A 22,275-nucleotide genomic window follows, 5' to 3' on the forward strand; every position below is an offset into this window, starting at 1 on the left:
AGTTACGACACTTCAGAATACTCTATACTCATCTCCTGTTTGTTCTGTTTTTACAAGTTTTCCCTGACTAGTATTTTCGGAAGGAATACTAATTTTACCGGCTATAAATATTACTCATATGCATATCCTAGTTTTAATTACTAAGTTTTACTACTTTTAGATGAGTTTCTCATCAGCTATAAAGATATGTTATGCTTTCAGACATGTTTATTTGGCCTAATAAATATTTAACCAATTTGAGAATAAATAGGAATATAGGAATTCGTATACAGTAAGTGTATATTTTGTTTTAGCAGTTCCTGTTCCTACCTCACAATGAAGCTATGGCAACCAATCAACGATGATGATACTTGACCATGACGTAAAAATGTCAATGTCTAATCGTAGATCCCCGTTATATAATTTTTTAAATTGTTATCGTTAATATTCATAGAAAAGAAACTCACTAAAATAAGAGCCGAGATAATTGTAACTTTTTCTTTTCTTCTTTTAAAATTGTGAATTTGTAATTAAAGCTCTATCTACACTATCACACTTTGTGTGACAAAAAAGGTGATGTGCCCATATATGGACATGATGATGTCATATCACTACCATATTTGGGTATATCACTACTATATTTGGTAGATTACACGTTTTTGTCAAACTAGTTTGATAGTGTAGACAGAGCTTAGGAGTTCAAATCATATCATGGTGCCAGGATTTTCCTCATGACAAGAACTTCACCCTCAAACTCAAGGAAATATTATATCATATATTCTTGCCTGTATAAAATTCGATATTGATCAGATTTTCTATTTAGATCTTTAAGCTCTGTCTGCACTATCAAACTAATTTGACAAAATATATATATATATATGGACACATCACATTTTTTTGTCACAAAAAGTTTGATAGTGTAAACAGAGCCTTAGAAGAGTTCGAATAATTTGGTCATTTATTAATATGACACAAAATAACAATAAACAAACGTTTAAACATTTAAAATTGACAGTAAAGTATACATACATTATTTTAATAGTCAAATATTTATTCCTTAAATTCATTAAAATCGAATACTAAATTGAATTACCAATAAAATAGTATACATTTTGTAACAGATGATACTAATACTACAGTACGTTAATATTGATAAAATATATAAATCTTATATAAAAATAGGTATAGGCCTAACCCCTCAGATTATAAACATCGCCACACCACTATACGAAATATAAGGCCCACTAATGATTCACAAACGTAGGCCTACCTTGGTAGCCTAAAAGAACAATACTGGTGATAGATTACATTTTAGGCTTAAAGCATAATTCAATGTAACAGTTATTAATATCAATTTTGAATATTACCGTCTAAAAAGTAGAATTTAGTTTTTTAAACCAGAATATATTTTACAACCAAATAATCGAATCAACCATAGATAAAGTATAACCTATTTTGAATAATGCAATTGAAAAGGGTCTATACCTGTATTACGTCATACACACAGAGAGTGTACGCGTTACGTTTCTGTGCAGGTATACTTAAAAGAAAGAAGAAAGAAACTAAGTAAGATTAGTGCTTATCACTTAAACATGAAATTCTTTTTAGAAACAAATGTTAATGGAATATAATTAAACAATATTTTAGTAAAGTACTGTAATACAGATGGAGGTAAACCATAAAACATTAATCTCGACCGCACGTAATATTAACTACAATGTAGCATATATAATTATTAAAAAAATAAAAGAAAATCTCTTAGATAAAAATAATGATTTAATACTGTATTTTCGTTTGTACATTTAATGTATAACGAAACTAACTACTGTAAATTGTATTTAGAAGACTTTATCATTCGCATGCAGCATAAACTTGTATCTTTTCTATATTTGATGACAAATATAAATAAATTGTTATTATTTTATTATACAGGCCTAGTGGCTGTATGGATATGGAAGTATCTTAATTATTGAATGGTCTTAGTATAGGCTAGATATTGTATTTTCTATTCGTATCTCAGAACCAAATATGCAGCACCTAACAATTAAGACAAAATAACCTTTATATTACAAACTAAAAGTGTTATGGCAGTTTTAGTTTAAACAATGCATGTACTGTATTATAAATGTAGTGACAAAATAACCGATGATGAATCCGTGTCATTTAAATAGCCGTGGTTTTGCTAACATGAATCAAGCGCGCAAAAGATGAGTCGCGTAAAACTTACGATAACGCGCCATTTAATTATATTACCTACATCAAGTTTAAACAAAAATTACAGGAGTATTGAAGGAACACATGCGCATTGTGTGTCTGTATGTCTGTATGTCTGTATGTCTGTATGCAGAGATCAAAGCAAAACTTAACCATTTAGTTTACGTCATTACGTACACAATGATCGCCGTAGTTGGGACGAATAATAATAATTACATAAATTATTATATTACCTTTTAAGTTTGTTGTGAATCATTTTATGTTGAAAATCTTGGGCCACTCGTGTATGGTAGAAATAAAACTCTCAGCACACGTAACTGTTATTAAAACCTTATAAAATGGTTCGAAGTTCGGTGAGGTTTATCACATATCTTTTTATATTTATCTGCATTAAAATAGTAATTCCAAATAAGAACATGAAAGACATTTTAAAAGCCATTATTTTCGCGATCAGAAAAATGGGTTATTAAAATTACATTACTAAATGCACATACAATAGGCCTATAATCTAGTAATTTAAAGATAACTATGACATTTTCATTAGGGTTAATTTGAGATTACATTTCGTGTGTACACAGAATGATGGAAATACATAGTAGGGATATGTCTATCTGCCGATGTATTTTTATATGTTTAACGTAACGTCGGTATAAAGACAGGCGTATAGAAAGAACACATGCGCATTGCATGTATATATGAAGAGACAAAAGCAAAACTTGGCGTTCACCATTTAGTTATAACTTTCTAAGCTTCATTAAAATGAAATTGCTTACATTTACGTCATTACGTAAAAAAGGCTAGTATTTACGTCCTTACGTCAAAAAGGCTAGTATTTACGTCATCACGTAAAATTGGGTTGCATTTACCTTTACATTAAAATGGCTTGCATTTACGTCATTACGTAAAAATGGCTTGTATTTAAGTCATTACGTTAAATGGCCTGCATTTATGTCATTACGTAAAAATGGCTTGGATTTACGTCATCGATGTAATTTTAAAATGTATATAATTCAGAAATTTTCATAGTGGTGTACAAATCCGGCAGTTCCGTACTTATTCAACTCAGAGCAAGCTGTCTCTACATTGTGAGTCATACCAGGAGGACCACAGCTAAAAACACCAAATCGTTTTACCTGTAAAATAAAATAAATTAGGAAAAATAAAACAAAAAAGGGAGGGAAAATACTGTGTTAATTGACTTTTTAAAAGGTAAAATTTACTTATAAACATATTTTAAAACACATTTTGAACTATTTAAAAGTAAATGTTAAGTTAGTTATGTACGTAAACAAATAATTATGTAAACAGATAAGAAAATAATTATGTAAACCGATGAAAAAATGTATTTAATATACATATAAATGTGTAAAAATTAACAAAATTAACAATGTTAAGAGAAAGAAAAATAAATGGGGAAAAAGTAGAACGAACGCACGTAAGATAAATAAATAGACGAATATTATGTAGCGAAGGTTTAGGTGAATAAAAGCATTCTGTTGTCATTTATGGAACATGAATTTTACTAAATTCTGTTTATTCTTTAAACTATACACCTTAACATTTGGTTTATTGAAGAAAAAAAATGATCCTGGAAATTAAAAAAAAGATTACTGTATTGGAATAAGTTGTTACTTATTAGATAAATACATTGTTAAAATATTTGTGAAGATTTCCGGTAATTAAAACTGGTTTAGAGTTTAAACCTCATAATAATTGTGACATCTCCTGACTTAATACTACTTAACAGAATTAAGATAAAACAGTTTTCACATCCTTATTAATTAAAATGTAATTTACTGGACAACAATTAAAAATCAAGATGTTTTTAAAGGCCAAAATTAGTACCTAATTAGTACTCTAAAACACTCAAGGGTTACGGAAGTGGTCATTACTTAACTTTTCTAACAAAACGTAACAGAATTAGAAGAATTAATCCAGGATTCTGTAGATTCGGTGGTGTATTTCATGTATTTCATGTTTGTTTTTTTATTTGTTGACCACCAACACACGGTGTAAGATCGATGTTTCAATGTAAAAGTGTTTGTCTACATTCCAATCTAGTGTTATACACCCACTTATGTTATCTCCGTATAATTATGTCCTTGCTATTACTATATATCTCATCTGTGTTCAGATTTATACATTTGACTGTCCTGCATAATGATTATTTCTGACATTGATATTTGAAATTAAGCAACATCTTAAAGTGAAGTACTATAATAGGGAGCTTTCGATGCTACCACCGACGTCAAGCTAATTTATTGTGCGCATGCGAGGATGAGTTTCTCTCGCTCTCCAACCCGACTAAAGTTTGCTGGTTTCTAGGTCCGGCGACCTGATCTATAGTTAGGTCACTCGAAAATCGATTGTCGCAAATCGAAAGTTCCTTAATAATAAAAACATCATTTTACATTTGCGTTTAAAAAAAAAAAAAATGATAAATAACTACTCACGTCTGGATGATGTTTCTGAACAGAATTCAGGAAAGAAGTGAAATGAGGCCGACCAAAATGTGTTATAGACCGTAGACCAGTAAACAACGAGTGGTTTGAAATCTTTTGGAAATGACGCTCGCAGATGTACTAAACAGAAACAAAATTCAAAAATTAAATTAATCAAATCAAATTAGAAATAAAATCTGATCAGAGTTATCAGAAATATCAAAAACACAATGAAAAAGGTAAAATATATGATACAGGTTTTTTGGGGTTTTTTTTCATTGACATTTGCATTGGCTTCACAGATGTTTGACTATTCGTTGTATCATTCTTAATTAGAGAAATTGATTGTTGTGAACGATGAGCTACAAATATTAAACTGATCATTTTCGTAACATGTTGTAAACACGAACTTCATTTGTAATACAAATAGCACATTCCTATGTAATTCTAATTGATTCTTCTTTCGATTTATATACTATTTACCTTATGAAAAATACTTTACTAAAAATAGATGAGAGTTGATTGTGGTGCAAAAGAAATGAGGTTCAAGTATCAAAGTTTGTAACAAAGGTTCATATTTTATAATGAACCAAAGAAAATGTTAAACCCGGAGCTACCCTTTAAGGAATTTATTTAAATCAAAAGATATTTAATTAGGTAAACGTACCAACATTGTTGTTCTCAAATCAAATTTTTGATAAAACTGTGTGATGAACAAGTGTACACAGACTAAGCCTGTCTTGTCATTGTCTTCCACCTCTCGAATTATATCCGTCAACCATTCAAAATGCTTTTGGGTTCTTGTCACCCATATAAAGTATACCTTTAAATTGGAATAAAGAAATTCGTATATTATATTAAAATAGATTTTTAGTCGCGTGCAACGTGACTCTACAGCTCACTATGTCGGTCGGTTGGTCGGATGGTCGGTAGGTAAACACTAACTCAAATTTTAGCACGCGACTGCAGCCATGTATATGGCCTGTTTTATTAGATTTGAATACCCAAAATGAATTCATTCTTGGACTGACACAGAAAAACAAAAAGGTCGCTATTGTTAATGTATAGGATAATAATAGTAATCAATTATACAAACCTTCTTGCAGCTAATTCTAGAGTTGCTATTTGTTTTACTGATAATGTCTTTAAGAATGGAAGCATAAGGAGTGACGCCAATACCTCCTCCGATCAGTACAGCAACATCAAACTGATACCAGTCTTGATGCCCCTCACCAAATGGCCCATCTAAACAAATCTAGAAAGGAAATAGTTTGTTACAAAAATATCGGTTATTTAGAAAAGAAGAAGTAAAAAGAGATATTTCTGATTTCATGATATATTCTGTAGTATGTTCCATCTGTAACTGCTCTTAGCTGTCAAATTCTGAGCGTTTCCTTTTTGAATGGCCTAGCATTCGACATTAATCAAAAAACAACGTAGCAAATAAATTGAAAAAGTTAAGCTTTATAACAGTAGTACGTGTTTTATAAAACAATTAATGAATATTTTGATAATATTTTCATGAGTTCAATGATGGCGTTTAATCTAACAAGGTACATTCAACGAATACAAAACATTCATTATTTTCATTTCAAAAATTAACATTTGATTGGTACTTACTTTAGGATAGCTAAGACCCTTTAAATTAATTGGATCAAAAAGGTGGTACAGTTTGGTGGTCCATGGACCAACAGCCCGGACATGTACTGTCAAGGTATCCTCGTGAGGAGCTGATGTTAGGGTAAATGGATGATATTCGGTGTTGCCCATTCCTGGACAAGACAAGCGAACCCATTGTCCAGATTTGTATTCAAAGTGACTTGGTCGTTGGAATTCTAGAAATGTTACATCTGAAATCAAATATAAATGTGGTTAATAAAGTAATATAATTCCGTAGAGAAATTTCGTTAAGAAAAACAGAAAAATCCCTTTCATTTATAATCAGTTTTGCTGTTTTTGTATGTGAAGAAACACTATCAAGTTTGCGGTGGACATGTGATTCATAAAATGGAAGTTGGGAATGTCTCGACAAGCGAAAGGATGAATCATTCCGCACCTTTTATTCTATTATGAGGTTGGCCTAACATTTTAGTGATACAAACAAGGAATAAAATATAAATAAGTACAAAGAGACAAAGAAGTGTTCCTTATTTTATCTTTTACTTTGTGGTTTATAATGTAAATATTTCTTGATGAATATAATTTCCTTTAAAAACATAAAAATAATTTCTACACTAACTTGATGGTAACAATTCGGCTCTCTTTACGATTAGTGTTACTTTCTTTTTGCTGACACTGACTAGCTTGTCAAAAATAAAGACGACGGCTGGACCGACAAAGAACAGGTGAAAAAATGGTCTTTGAACAAGTTGACCGGTTCCGTGCAACATCATCAAAATGTATAAAATGATATACAGATTGTGGGTGATCCAAAACAAGTTAAAGGAATTCTTTCGCGCGTACTGCGAAGAAAATATGAATATGATGGCGGTGACGATGACTAGGAGAACGCCAGTAAATCCTATAATGAACAAAGGGTTAATTATTATTATCATTAGGCCTACGTATATTCATTATTATGTTTATCTGAGGCAGATTATGAAGCGACGAAGATATTGTGTTGTTGCAGGAACAAATCATTTGACATATAATAATATAGTATATAACAGTAGGCATCTTTTAGTAACAAGTAGCCCTACCGAAACACTAGAAAAATTATTATTTATCGATGATCATATATAAACAGTATAATGCAGATTAAAACTTACCAGTTATTGTGTTATATAGCCAGTACTGAAACTTGGGAAGCTCGTGCGATCTATGAAAATAGTCTCTAAATAGGCATAGCAAGTCGTCGGCTGGCTGAGTTGATATATGATAGAAGTTTAATGCATGACCAATACAATGTATTACTAAATTGAAGAAAAAGTATTTTTATATTATATATTGTAAGCGTGGAAAGGAATAGATTGCAAGAAAAACGTTTGATTTTTTTTTTAATATGGTGTATTTGCTCCTAAACAGTAACATTGTTTTACAGATACAATTATACACTTACTTGTAAAAAACAAAGCTGAAAATGCAACTATCTTGTGGAAAGCCAATGCAGAATCAAAAGGTATGAATCTGTTTAGAAAAGTCTGTCTAAGCTTGGTGAGTAGATTACGACACATGGTTAGTAAGATTATTGAAAATGTGAACAACATTGCACTTGCAGCGCCTCTTGTTATCGATACACCGTAGCCTGCTATCTGCCTCAGTCCTGCGTGTTCTCTTTCGATGGTAAAGTCTAAAAAAAAAACATTTATTTATTAGTCAAAACCTCCAGTCCTTGTTTGTAGTTTTTTATTGTTTTTCTGTACACACATTTACAATTTACAACTGAAGAACAAGATTACACTAGTACAAAAAATACGAGCGTGCAAAAGGAGGCCAAATTAAGTTTGGAGAGGTGAAAAACATTTTGGCTATTTACATTGCCACTTTGGAATTATAGATATAACACTTGACGTTGAGGTTACTTTGAAACAGTGAAAGCTATTACTTACAATAGGCTCGTTCTGCAAATATGCCAAATAGTACCAAGAAATAGAGAACTAGGTGAAAAATGCGAAGACGATTGTTTTCAATGAATCTCGTGGTTGCCAGAATACGTCGCTCGAACGATGTTCGAGAGTATTTCGCATTTACAGTTTTAACGTAACGTAGATCTTTCAATGTACGTCTGTATTTATTCTCCTTCTTCCCTTCTATTTGCCTGTGAAACAATTCGATTATTTGGTTATTATGAATCGTTAAAGTTAGGGCGAAAGTCTAATCGAACCATCTAGTAGCTTCCCTCCTTATAAGCAGAATATTAGAAGAGACATGTCGTGAGGAGAATGTACAATTAAAACGTTTTGGAAGATGTGGAATTGTGGCATTAATGGTAAGATGGTGAATGAACGGATACTTACTTGTATGCTCGTATTAGGGTTTCAGCTCTTCGCAGTGACCCTCCTTTTGTGGCAGGATAGGCAGGAATAACCTTTTCTTCCCTATAATTTCCTCCTAATCATAGAAATAAACAAATATTAACACTGTACATTAAAATGATAAAACATTAATATTCAACAATCTGGGTACAGTGTCCCAGATGAAATACGGAAGCTCAAATAGCATTCACTCTTATTTAAGTATACTTAATTTAAATTTACAAAAGACAAAATATTAATACATTGTTAATATATATAATGCAATAAATACATATTTAAATCTAATCTTAAATTGTAAGTAAATACAATCTTTAAAAAATAAATAAGGGAATAGAGATTAATGTTTATTTTCTTCTTAAAGTTATAAATAACTGATCTTCTCTATGTTAAAAACAATGCGTACATTATTTTAATAAAACAAAATACTTAAAAGTTGTTACCTGCAACACCAATATAGACTCTATCGAAATGTTTCTTATGTTCGCCCATCAGTTTTAAAAAGTTTCGGAAGTTTAAATTATCTTTTTCCTTGAATCCTGCCTTTTCAAACATTGAATCAATTAGTTCTTCAACACTATCTTGTTCAATTGTACCACTCATTCCTTCCAACATTGACCTATTGGTACAAGTAACATCAATATTATTAGTATAATGAAATAAAGGGTCAAGATCGGATACACAGATTAAAGTGAATAAAGAGAAAAAGTGCATACATAAAATAATGCAATACAAGGTATGACAACGGTTGAAAATCATATAATTGGATCCATAAGAAAACTCTTATAATACAATCTGATTCAATTCTGGTATGTTTGCGAGTAGAGAAAAATCAGTGTACAAAACGCTCCAAAATATTGTTTGTAGTGTGTTTCGAAACCTCTATAAAACTGTGTTCGTACACCTGCATCAATCTTTATTTAATATATAAGTACAAATCTTACTTGAGCATTGCTTTAAATTCTTCTCTGGAAAGTGTTCCTGTCCGACCAATGTCATACACATCAAACATTAGCCTTAACTTGTCCTCTGGTGAGCCTTAAGAATGACAATATGATAATTTATGAAGTTTCCCAACAACAACTATGTTAAAAACTTAAATCTACATTTCTTAATTTTAGATTAAAATAAATACAAAACATTCTCACCTTTAGCAAATATGATTAACATATCTAACAAATCCCTAAATGAAATAGTTCCAAAGTTTTCTTTGTCCACAACTTCAAACATTTGCTCAACAAACAATGACTTTGGTTGCATCGATAGCGCCTCTGCAAATTCCTGTTTTGTAAGCCTACAACCCAATACTTCCTGCGCAATTTCTGCGCTCCAGCAAACTGTATCCATATCTGATGGGTCTAAATCTTGTGATAACGCCTAAAGACAAAATATTTCATAAGATAGTGTATGTGCTTGCAACAGATAAATCAAGCGAATGTCGGCTGTAATAAAATCTTTCTCTCTTGTGGTTTGGCAGACTCTTCCATGAGTTCATTATGAATGAATGCGCTGCTTGCACAGCATTTATTATCAAATATATATACATATTTAAAATGTATTGTTTGTACACAGATAAGCTCTTAAAATTAAATATAAAAAACATCAAAAAATACGATAATGAAAAAACACATCAAAATGTACAAAGAGCATACATGCAAAAAAAATTGTCAAGAGTTCATTATCAGGCATTCATCTTTGAAGTAATTGTTGAGTACTTACATGAGCAAATGCTGTTCTAAAGAATCGTTCTAGTGTCTTCTGTCTTTGTTGTTTTGTTATGGATCCAAATAACATCATATCATGTGTCAGTTCCTTAGTTTTTATCATGATTTTTAAACTACCAAGAAATCCTTCCATATCGCCTATAAATTTCTGTCTTGAAACCCGACTTGAAAACATCAGTACCTTACAATAAATAATCAGTAAAAATATCTAATAAACAAATACAATACTTGTATAGTCAAATATAGATTATTATTATAACAACATAATAACTGAGAAAGACCTCTTACTGACCATGAGGAAAAATGAATGAACCAGGCCATGGTATGGAGAAGCCCTCCAGCACCACTACTTAATTTGATTTTTTTAAACCAATAGAATAATTTAGTTACTTACCAGGTCGTATTCTTTTTCCATCTTCACTCTAAAATATCTGCAACCTTGGTCGACGGTTATATAAAAACTAAGTTTTTTCGTGTTGTTTAAGTTAATAACGTGACGTTTTTCATTGAAATCTTTTCCGTAAACAGTGATTGCTTTAGCACCAAGAGCAACGATGACTGATATACATGGTGCATCAAATCCACGCCATTCTTTAACTGTAAGAAAATGTAAAAACTAAATAATATTTTCTAATTAAAAGATACAAGTCCACTTTAATTTGTCATGATTGTTAATGGTTATTTTATTTATAATGCGATTTCTACACAGTCTCGGCTATCGCACATTCATTTGTCTACAAAGGCAGGACCATCGGCGGCAGAGGCATCAGTGGCAGGGAATGAAATGGCACCAGAACAAAGAGTAAACTTACTACTCTCTTATTTTTATTAGATTAGACTTGCTATACCATCAGGATTATGTTCGAGGAAAACCACGAACCATAGTCTATAAATGACTATACACTATCGAATTATGAGATAGTTTTGTCCATAACATATAGAATCGTTTATATAATGTGACAAATAAATAAATGAGCTTTCAAGTAAATGAAAAAAATCTTTTGAAATGTTAAAGGATAAAGATTATATATATAGCCTATATAAAGTATATATTTACCTCCAGTGTACGTTAGAATGTTGCTGATATGTTCCATGCTTTGTTGAACTGCTCTTCGTTTCTGCTCTTTCATCTTCCACCATCTTGTTGCTTTGCTTAATATTATAAGCAGTAAGACACACGCTAGTAAATTGAATAGTGCCGTTAGTTGTATAATTATGATCATTTCTACTTCATTTACTACATGTAGCTTCATTCACATGTATTCAATAAATTGAAAATAAAGATATCAGAAAGCAAAGAAATTGTATCGACTTGATACGGAAGTGTTTCCTTAAAAAGCTAGTCAATCAGATTTGTGATTTGTAGAATTGAAAGAGTTTCGCTATGTGAAGATACTTTTTACCATGAGAAGAATAGTAACCGTACTAATATAACTTACCGAATATCCAAAGTAGGATAGCACCAAATGAAACCAGATATGCTATTTCACTGCCCGTAAAGTAGTCAAATGTATGTATCTTGGTACATTCCTCCATTGATGTTGAGTTGATAATAAGAAGGTCCATTGCTTCTCCGACATCATAACACGGATCACCTGCAATGTGTATAGAATACATTAAGTCATTCATTGGTTTTAGAAGACCATACCGGAAACTGCAATATAACCACAACCTTGTGAAATTCACTTGAAAAGAAGGTTTATATTTACCTTTATTGTAATGGAAAACATCATACTGGATATCATCATTTGCAATGTCCGTCGCAGCTACAATAACATCTTTTAAAAATGTATTTCTTATTGTGGTAATGTTATGTCTTGTAAAAAGCCTGAAAATGAAACATGGTAATATTGAATTCCTACTAAGAAGTATGAATGGTCAGCATTGTACTTATTCATGTCAATCTGTCAAATATGGGACTCCATGTACAACCAGAGGTGTATTAAAAAATGTTTTTGTCTCAAACGACAATATATAACGTACCCATTATTGATATTTTCGAACCAGAATCTATCCCCATCTCTTATCCTTAGAAACTGATCGAGTATAACATGATGAAACAGTTCTCCAGGACCATCACTTGTAGTCTCCAGTAAACCTCCTACCCATACATCTATGTTATCAATGTTTCCAGAAATATTTTTCAGACGTCTTATAATCTGAAAGAAAAAGTCTAATCATTATTGCAGTCATTCCTTAGCTTTCTCTGAAAGGGCAATAAGTAACATAATATAGTGTATGTCTAGTATCATGTGTAAATTCTGTAATGGTGTCACACATGTATCACATGTGGCGCCGGTGTCATGTTAAGGTTAGTTATAGGATTGTGATACAGTAGTCACATGTAATCCATGTGACATTTATTACAGGGTATGGTATTGAATAATTATAGATACAGTACAGAGAATCGACTAAAGTATAAAATATATAGTTGTGGAATTATAGGCCAACCAACAGTGTTGATGTTTTGTTTATTTACTCTTTCGTGTCTTAATTACCATAGGGGTCAGAGCTGTTGGATATGCACTTGAAATATTTCCATTGACCCAGACAACTGCCTCGGCAAACTATTTACTTACATTTTTGTCTATGGCTGATTTGCTGTTATTGCTGACATTGTTAATATCTTCAAAGGATTCTTTTCTTCCAAGTCCTAGATAATCTCGAATGGTATTGTAATCTGGAAGTCCATGATCGCGTCCTCTTTGAATGTTCAGAGCCATTAAATCTCGTCTTGAAAACTCCAAAGGCCCAAACACCATTCCTTTAAACATAAACTTAGTTTTAGCATAGAGAAATAGTTCAGATGTCGCCATAATGATTTTCGATGCCGATAGGGAATATTATTTTGGCATGATCATCTTGTTTTTGAATATTTTGTTTTATAGGCGCATCAATATATTTAAAATTAAATCTCTCAAGGGTTCACAATCGGTGAAATGAATTATGTATTATATTTCCTTTAAATAATAGGTATACAGATACATTACTGTACTTTACACCGAAAGAAAACAAGATATATTGTTTCCAGTCCGGTTACCTCTATTAGTGCGTTGGTATAGTATATATACCATATTATTATCATTATGGTATACGCATTCAGTTGACTAAAAGTGAATAATACATTGTATATTAAAACCATTCATCCGTATGTTCATCAGCTTTGAAGTAATGGAACCGATAATATTTTTTTAGAAATAACAGCTGAATTTTGTTTGATTTAATAGAGTTAAATTGTTTGCTCAGTGAGAATATTTACCTCGTAGGTCTTCTGTTATAATGTTGTCTTCTCTTTCTGTGATCTGGGATGCCATTCCTAGTAAGATTGGTTCAATGTCATGTTCTAGAATTGGTACCTTTTAATCAAATTTGAAAAAAAATTGTTTTATACCTTGCATAATGATATACTGTACTGTATTATCGTCAAGATGATGTTATGCACTATACTACTTTATAAGTTCCATAATCAATCATATTTCAATGATATCATAATGATGGTACCAACCTGAGGATTCCAGTACGAATTACAAGTTCTGATTCCGTGGTGACCTGATTTAGCGTCTTTGTTTGGGTGATAACTTGAATGAACTGTTGTTTTTATATATTCACATTGCGTTGTTCTGTATCAAATAAGAACAGCATAATAATATTTATTTCATATAGTATTAACAAGGTATTGGAGAGAAATCATAATTACTTTTCTTTGAATAATCAGTTCAGCCAATAATGTTTTAAAATATTGAAATACATTGCACGTAATAAATGTAATAAATGAAATCAATGAATATAATAAATATTATATTGTATAGTGCCATACAATAGAACTAACATTTGTTATTGGTCAACCTCTATTTTTTGTTGTTAAAAACTGTTTCTAAAGAAATGTCTGCATAATTTTACTTAAATCCAAGTTTAATTCCTACGGCCATAAACTGGATTATAAAATAAATATACAGAAAAAAAACATAGGCTTATTTTGTTCTTGAAAATAACGGTACCTTTATAAGCATTCCTGTCATAGTTTATCCGTGCTATAGTAGAAGTTCCAGATCAAAGAAAAGATCAGTTGAAAAACCTTTTATAATCCTATTAATAAGTCAAACGTTCAGAAATATTTAACATACCTGCGTATAACACCTGGTGGGACTAATGTATGACCGAATCGCATCGCAGCTGATTGAAAAACGTGTGAAATGCCCGGATGTACGTGTTGATTATAACCTACAATATAGATAAATATATTAATATAAATAATAATAATATCCTGGATTTATATAGCGCCTAATGTTGTGAAACCTCTAAGTGCTGAACATTATTACCCTCATTTTCCTATTGAAACATACTCCCGTAATGCAACATTGGTGTAAATAATAATAAATTGATGTTGGATGATTGTTAACAAAGTACCTAATTAGTTACCTAATTAGTACCTAATCATTGATAAATTCATTCTGACTGAAGATGTAAAATAGACACTTACTAACGTAGGCCTGTATAGTTGGATATATCTACAATGTCACTATAAATATGGTGGTAATAATAGCACAACAATATTTGATATGGTCTTACCTGAATAACTTGGAGTTTCTTGGAGGTTTAAAAGGGCAGGTAACCATTCATACAAGACAATATTCTAAGTAAAAAATAGTGGTTTTTAAAATAAATGAAATTGAGATATCTGGCCATTGTGGAGGGTCATTTAAATTGTCTTCAGGCATAACATTTTTTATACAAATAATTGTGGTTAAAAAGTGCAGCATTGTTAGATGCTGGGTGTTTTGGAAATAAAAGAAAAAAGTAGTTTTGTAAAACAAATTAGTAAAACTACATTTAACATTTAATAACATATTAGATTTCTGTAAAATAAATATAAATTTACTTGGTAGATAGCTATTGTCCATTTTCGAGCTTCGTTATAAATCTTTTCATCATTCCAACCTGGTTGCCTTGCAGCAAAATAATCAGCCCAGTAGTTGTGATAACGAAATAGGAGAATACCAAACGTAAGAAGGAATGGGTTTTCGTTGCCACGAGGATTTCCCAACTCTGAGAAAAGTAATTCAAGTAATCAGAAAACTTGTTATTGTTTAGGATGTAATTGGTTTAGTAGTAGAGCTTGGTGGTTAAGAGCTTGGTGGTTAAGAGCTTGCCTCTCAAATTCAAAGAAGTTCAATCCTGACATATAGTAGTGTCAGAGTTGTAACTCTTCTACTACACTCCCTAAGCCTCAAATGAGACTTAAGTTTATAAGCACGATCAATTATAGTTTATTAAACCTTTTGGCCAGTTTCTTGCTGTAAATGCGTATAACATAAAATAATATATAAATAAACAATTGTTGGTGAACATTCAAAGAATTGAATACTTACTGAAAAACCGTTCAGCGTTTCTTAAGGTATGGTTGTGAGCCTCGGCAGGAGGAGGAGGGTTTGCCATTGGAAGTCCTATATCATTTTCATGAGGATAGTTACCACGATGGCTTCGGCTCAATCTGCCACCATGGAACTCTCGTAGTGCATCAGCCCAAGCCTTTGAAGTTCCGTAGATTAATCCTCCATCTAAGTAAGGGGTCACCTCATTTAACTAAAATAAGAAACAAAATGATATATGATAATGCATGAACATATGAATATCATGATAACAGATAGTGTAAATTGTAATAATTGTAAGATAAAAATTCTGTGTCGATCTATATTGTGTTATTTGTTTAAATTTACACCATGTGATCAACAAGCAAGACAGTAATCTGATTGTACCCTGGATTCTATAGTAATCCCAGGTTGGGACAACGACTGTGGAAAAAAACAAATATTTCTTTCCTGCTCCATGCTTTATTTCTTTCCTCCCTCCATTATTATATACTCCACGGTTTTAGTACAACTTGGAATTACTACTACCGTACAATCCGAGACAACATGAAGACATTCTAAAGTTTTACCTTAGGCCTAATTCCTTTGTCAAGAAATCACGTGATTTAGTACGCATCCTACTTTACTTGTTGTTTTGCCATACAAACCTTTTGTTTGGCCTACTCACCTGTTGTCGAGGACTATTTGGAGAGTATCCCGTGTTCATATCATATCTTGTTCTTAAAAATGGCATCTGGAAGTCTTTAGGAGCGTTGGGTATATGTCCTTCTGGAAGAGGAATATTGAAATACTCTGGTGGGCAGCCTGGTCTCTGAGCATCCAAAATTTCCTCTACAACCTGTTGACCTGCAAAAAGTAAATTAAAATGTTTACAATAATGCCATAAAAGGCTGAAATAAAAACATTCTTCTATAATTAAATTACTAATACTAATTTAATTTAGATATGTTAACTATGATATTAATTATTACAATTATATAAATGACACTTTGCTGGACTGAATGTCATTAAAATGATTTATAAAATGTATTTTATGTTTGACTATAATTCGGAAGTTTATTTAAATGACACTTGGCTGACCTGGAACTTCGTTGAAACCTTTGCATTATATAATAAATACACAATTCACGGGCCGAACAATAAAAATGTATAATAATTATATTTTTTTACTTAAAACTTCAGCTTTTGCATATTCTTAGAAAATACCTAAAGTTTAAATCTATTCATATTTGTTACAGTCCAATAAATACTTTCAATTCATTTTCACACAACATCAACAAATTAAGCATATTTTATCACAGATAACCTTTAGAGCTAATTATAATATCACTGGGACAAAATATTTACCAAAGAACGTCATTAAAACAGTCCGATTAAGAAAGGAACGGTGCCCCGTTTCTCCCTTCATAATAGCCTCACTAAGTTCCAACGGAGAAGCTCTATTGTGTCCAGACGGTTTGTAGGAACCATCGGAGTAAGCTGGTGGGACGAGTCTACGGAGTGGCATATCTGTGGTAAAATAAACATAACATTACAAAAAAACATGCATTCTGAAGAAAGTCACAAGTACTTAATTTAAATAGAATTGAGCCTTTGGAATATGTCGTAGATTTGAATATGAAAAGAACAATAAGAAGTTTGTAAAAAGAAGCATTAGCCTTTGAACTTATAGAAAGTTACTTTTGTTACTACAGTCTGGGTAGGCCTACTATTGTATGTCTTGAGCGGTCGCGGTTTTTATGGAATCTTTGTACTGCTTATTTATGTTATTCCGATATTATTATATTACACTATCTATCACAGCTTACCTGCAGCACCCCAGTTAGGGTTTGTGGGATTGTTGTACCAGCCGTCATATCCTGGATATTCTGTAAAGAGAATCATCAATTATATTGGATAGGCTATTATAATATTTTTGTGGTGGTGATGATGATCTATATTCATAGTATGGTGGTTTGGTAGTTTTTGGTATGGTTGGTAGTTTTTGGTATGGTTGGTAATTTTGTTGGGATTGATTATGAAGATGAAGTTAGATGAATACCATACTGTATTTACTGATCTGTCATAGGCGGATTCGAGAAGGTAGAATGGAAACCCGGCCGACCCACCTAATTCAGAAGATGCAATACAAATGAATATAAGTTCATCACTACATTTTACAATTTATAGGGTCCACATCACTGTGGTAAGTGTGTCAATAATGATAGAGAAAAGTCCACATCACTGTGGTAACTGTGTCAATAATGATAGAGAAAATATCAAATATGCATCATACCTGTATTAAAGTTTTCCTGTTTTGGTTTTGGATGTGAACCTATGGAATTTGTATAGAAAAAAGGATAATGCCATTTATCACTGATGCCATCGGGCAAGAGATTATACAAATGACGATTATAGAAATCACGATGGGATATTTTATCACGTGGAAGATCTACAATATACATAACTATACTAATGGATCATATTATGTATCATTATGTAACTATGTTTTAATTTATACAGTTAAATAGGTATCTGGTAGACTGGCAACAGTCTTCCACATAGAATCTGCTGTCAGCCACAGAATCGGATGGTTTTAATGCGTATAAATATTTGTTTATGCTTTGTGTAGGCTACTTACACTTGATTTCATCCGAGCCATCACTACAATCCTCATTCCCATCACATTTCCACATCCAGGGTATGCAGTCTTGTTCATTCACACATTGGAACTGATATTTATTACATATATCTGTATTAGAAAGTATAATTATATATTATGACAGCAGTTACATAAAATAACAGATGGCAGGGTATATATATAAATATAAAGTACTATTGATCAAAATCAATAGACCGACATCGAACAGTATTAGATATTTTTGCGACGGCTTCAATTGGAATTATATTATAAACCATTCATTAATTTATTTTGAAAATAATATATACAAGAATACCGAACTTTTGAGTTAAAATAACTGCAGTGAGGCAGTTTGCCTATTCATGTCTCACTATAGTTATTTTAACATCTCTTTTTGTTTTTTTAAAACAGGAAGCCGTAAAACTAGACAGCATTTCTAAAGAGGTAGAATATGCACCGACCTGTACGGCGAACAGCTATGGCTGACTGAATGATATAAAAACTATAGAGGAACAATAACACACACACACAAGCAATACGATTAATAAAATAATTCGAAATAGGCTACTTAAGATTCGCTGAAAAGTGTGAATTAGTGAAGCGGGTGTACAGTATAATACAGTCCGTAAAAAGAAGTCATTGTATGCTTTCCGAACACCGTCATAATAATGTTACAAATTATATTCATCTTTAGGCAAATTCTGAAATTTGGGTAAATGCAGAAGCTATCACAATGTAGACATACGCCTGTGACCATAATTCAGGTTTTTTCAATTCTTCGTTAACAAAGAAGATTATCGTACAATTGCAAACAAGAACTAGTACTCATATTATTGTAAACGCAACAATAAGATCTTTGACATTCTTTGGAATTTCATGTAACTATAATAATAGTGTATCATTGGAAGGCTATTGCCGTAATTTAAATAGGCCAAGTGCACTTTATTTTATCTTCCACAATTAGTATATCACACATTGTGGCAAGAAAGCTGTATTCAAATACTGTACAAAAACAATTTAATAATGTAGGGTAACTTTGTATGTTTTATATAAATAAAAGCATTATTTATCTCAAACTTGAACCTTCAACTATTAGGATCAAAATAACCATAAATAAGGTTGTTGAAATACATTATATTTTAAGAAAAAGAGAAAAAAAAAATCACTTATAATTCAATTGTTAGAAATATGTAGTACAATAGGCTACTAACAGCATAAAACTCATTTTTATGTTGCATATACAACTAATCCGTCTGTCCCAACAGACATTGTAAAATTTAAAGAACATCTGTGGAATGGGACAGCTGTGTTTGTGAAAGATGTTGATGTTGTTTTTTACTCAACAAATAAAACTATGACGACAAATCGACGACATTATTATGCATTACAACTACCGGTGATTACAACAACATTATTATAAAATATATTATTGATAAAATGACATCATTCGAACTAGGTTATTGGTGACTGCCCAATTTTTGTTCATATAGTTCACAATCGGTGGAGAAATTTTCTGATGACAAATCACTTTCTTCGGACACATAAGCACTATATGACATATGCATGACCTCTTTATACATACATATACCTTTTGTTATAATATTTCCATTGTACACTAGGTAGCCTATGTGGTTACATCAATCCCATTATGTTAACATATAATGATATAATGCAGTCACTATTTAAAAAAGCAATGAATTTCTTTAAATTAGACCTAATAATATTAAAAGACAATATGGAGGTGACCAAATTTTACAATATTTAGGCTTTTATGAAGAATGTTGTCTTGTTCCCAAGACTATACCAGCAGAAAAGAAATAGTCAATACATTGAGGGGTTATAAAAAGGAATACTTTCGAAAGCCTAATTTAATAATTTAAAAATCTAATTTTACATTTGATATCGGCGGCCATCGCTGTACCTGAAACCAACCATAAAATTGTAAGTATAGGCCTACAGTATTGATTTCTTATTATCATTGTGCTACAATATGTTATCATTTAGCGGCTAACCACGGCTGAATAATTAATGAACTATAACTATCTTGGTGTTATTTAACATAGTCAAGTTAATGTTATATTTATATGTTATTTACTAACCTTGCGTTACTGCATATGTTGGGTTCCATAGTAGGCCTATACATAGAATTATGACTAGGTCTCTATTATATAACATTCCACAACTTCAATATCACAATTTTCAAGAAAGACTGCAATACAGCACCAACATCTACCGTTCTAAAACACTCAGGCTACCATCATGATGATAGATCATTGGTGGTTTGCAAATGTTGTGACTGGTACGGACCAGGTAATGGCGACTTTATAAAGTACAATGAGTCAGTTATTCCATTCAGGGCTAGGCCTATGTTTACTGAACACTAGTCTCCAGTCATGCAACAGTTGTTCTTTTATTTTGGTTGGTATTTCACGCCTTTCAAAAGCATCGAACCATATTAAAACGTTTCATTGTCATTCGGTAATTTTCATAGGCGTTATAAAGCAGAGCTTTGAACGTTCCTATTTCATACTTGAATTAAGAGCAAACCTGGTATCTTTTTATGTCACCTGCGCGTGTATATGGCACAGATTATAGGCATATTACCAGCTGCCATGAACCAGTAACACACAATGATATCTTGCTTGTTTTTTTAGTTTATTTTCAATTTAAAATATATACAAGTAGTTATATTTATTACACATTCTTCAATCATTATTTTTTTAAGAATATGTTTTGTAAAGTTTTTTGAAAATTGTACCACATCTCCTGCTTTGAATGAAGAATCTGCACTTGTGTTATTTCCAATCTGCACTTGTGGGATTTCCAATCTGCACCTGTGGGATTTCCAATCTGCACTTGTGTTATTTCCAATCTTCATTTGTGTTATTTCTAATCTCTCGCGTATATTCCTTCAGCTGATGGAAAGACGAAGTAGCAAACCTGTTTCGAGTTAAAGATGTATTGTCCCCCTTAACAAAAATAATTCTTAACAAAATTTTTTGTTGAATATGCTATTTTAAAGTAACAGTTAATATCCACTTTGACCAAAATTGTATCGAAAAAAAATGTATTTACCAGAAAAACTGTAATTTTAAGCAAAAAATTGTCAAATTGTAAAGGAAAACATTTTCTTTTCGTTTTTTTTTCTATGGAAGTGGAACTTTATTAAAACTACAAAATAAAATGTTCAATGTCTGATTTAATTAATCTTCATTTTTCATGTTTTTGGGGGACAATACATCTTTAACGCCGTCACAAACCCGTAACAACCCTCGTAACACTTGTCCTCAATCTACTGACCTTTAGGATTATGCTGACCTTTAGGATTGTTGTATACGAATTATTGTAATAATTAATCCATATCGGATTATCCTCTTGATCTTCTACCTTAATCGTAATCCAATTAATATTCCATTCTTGATATAAACAAACATGTTTGTAGCGGCTGGGTTACGCAAACAACTTATTTCCCATGGGTTACGCATGGAGGTATCCATGGGTTACGCTACTCAACATAATTGAATGCTTATTACGCGCGCATTACTAGTAGTATGCTTCTGTTTTGCTAGACTATAAATAATAATAATTTATTTGGTGTTTACACTTTTACAACAGTGGCACTCGACCAAAGGTGCATCCATAAGAAATATACACAAAAAACATGATATAGTAAACAACAATTACAGTAAAATGTCGATGTAGGTCAACATGTCAAAACAATTCGACTACAGTAACTACAATGCAATGCCGTTGATAATTATCACTACAGCAACTGCAAGAAATAAGAATAGAAATAGAATAAGTTAGGAACTGTACAATATAAAATGAATTGGGCAACAACAATGTAGACCAACAATGTGGCTATATGCACAGCAGCTGTGTTTATAACATTTTATTACATCAAATAAATACCATCATCAAAATTAATGATCACCTAATGTTTCGGAGTCTCAAAAC

At 31.7% G+C, this 22,275-nt stretch overlaps 1 protein-coding gene across 1 annotated transcript; it reads right to left on the reverse strand.

Moving 5' to 3' along the window:
* Nucleotides 1-1,028: 1,028 nt before the first annotated feature.
* Nucleotides 1,029-20,704, reverse strand: LOC140051111 (dual oxidase 1-like). The gene is made up of 32 exons (XM_072096219.1): nucleotides 20,418-20,704; nucleotides 18,319-18,429; nucleotides 17,974-18,012; nucleotides 17,507-17,566; nucleotides 17,046-17,207; nucleotides 16,366-16,544; nucleotides 15,699-15,912; nucleotides 15,209-15,375; nucleotides 14,899-14,962; nucleotides 14,454-14,550; nucleotides 13,835-13,949; nucleotides 13,589-13,685; nucleotides 12,909-13,093; nucleotides 12,313-12,488; nucleotides 12,039-12,157; nucleotides 11,769-11,924; nucleotides 11,387-11,509; nucleotides 10,724-10,926; nucleotides 10,325-10,510; nucleotides 9,754-9,982; nucleotides 9,550-9,643; nucleotides 9,049-9,224; nucleotides 8,591-8,684; nucleotides 8,183-8,391; nucleotides 7,693-7,923; nucleotides 7,403-7,546; nucleotides 6,874-7,155; nucleotides 6,255-6,484; nucleotides 5,731-5,889; nucleotides 5,302-5,457; nucleotides 4,647-4,775; nucleotides 1,029-3,326 (listed from the first exon to the last, which is right to left on the reverse strand). Exons 1-32 carry the CDS (start codon nucleotides 20,491-20,493, stop codon nucleotides 3,204-3,206), a joined length of 4,785 nt encoding a protein of 1,594 aa, XP_071952320.1. The 5' UTR covers nucleotides 20,494-20,704; the 3' UTR covers nucleotides 1,029-3,203.
* Nucleotides 20,705-22,275: the final 1,571 nt, after the last annotated feature.

The sequence above is a fragment of the Antedon mediterranea genome, chromosome 6 (genome assembly GCF_964355755.1).
Source record: "Antedon mediterranea chromosome 6, ecAntMedi1.1, whole genome shotgun sequence".
NCBI lineage: Eukaryota > Metazoa > Echinodermata > Crinoidea > Comatulida > Antedonidae > Antedon > Antedon mediterranea.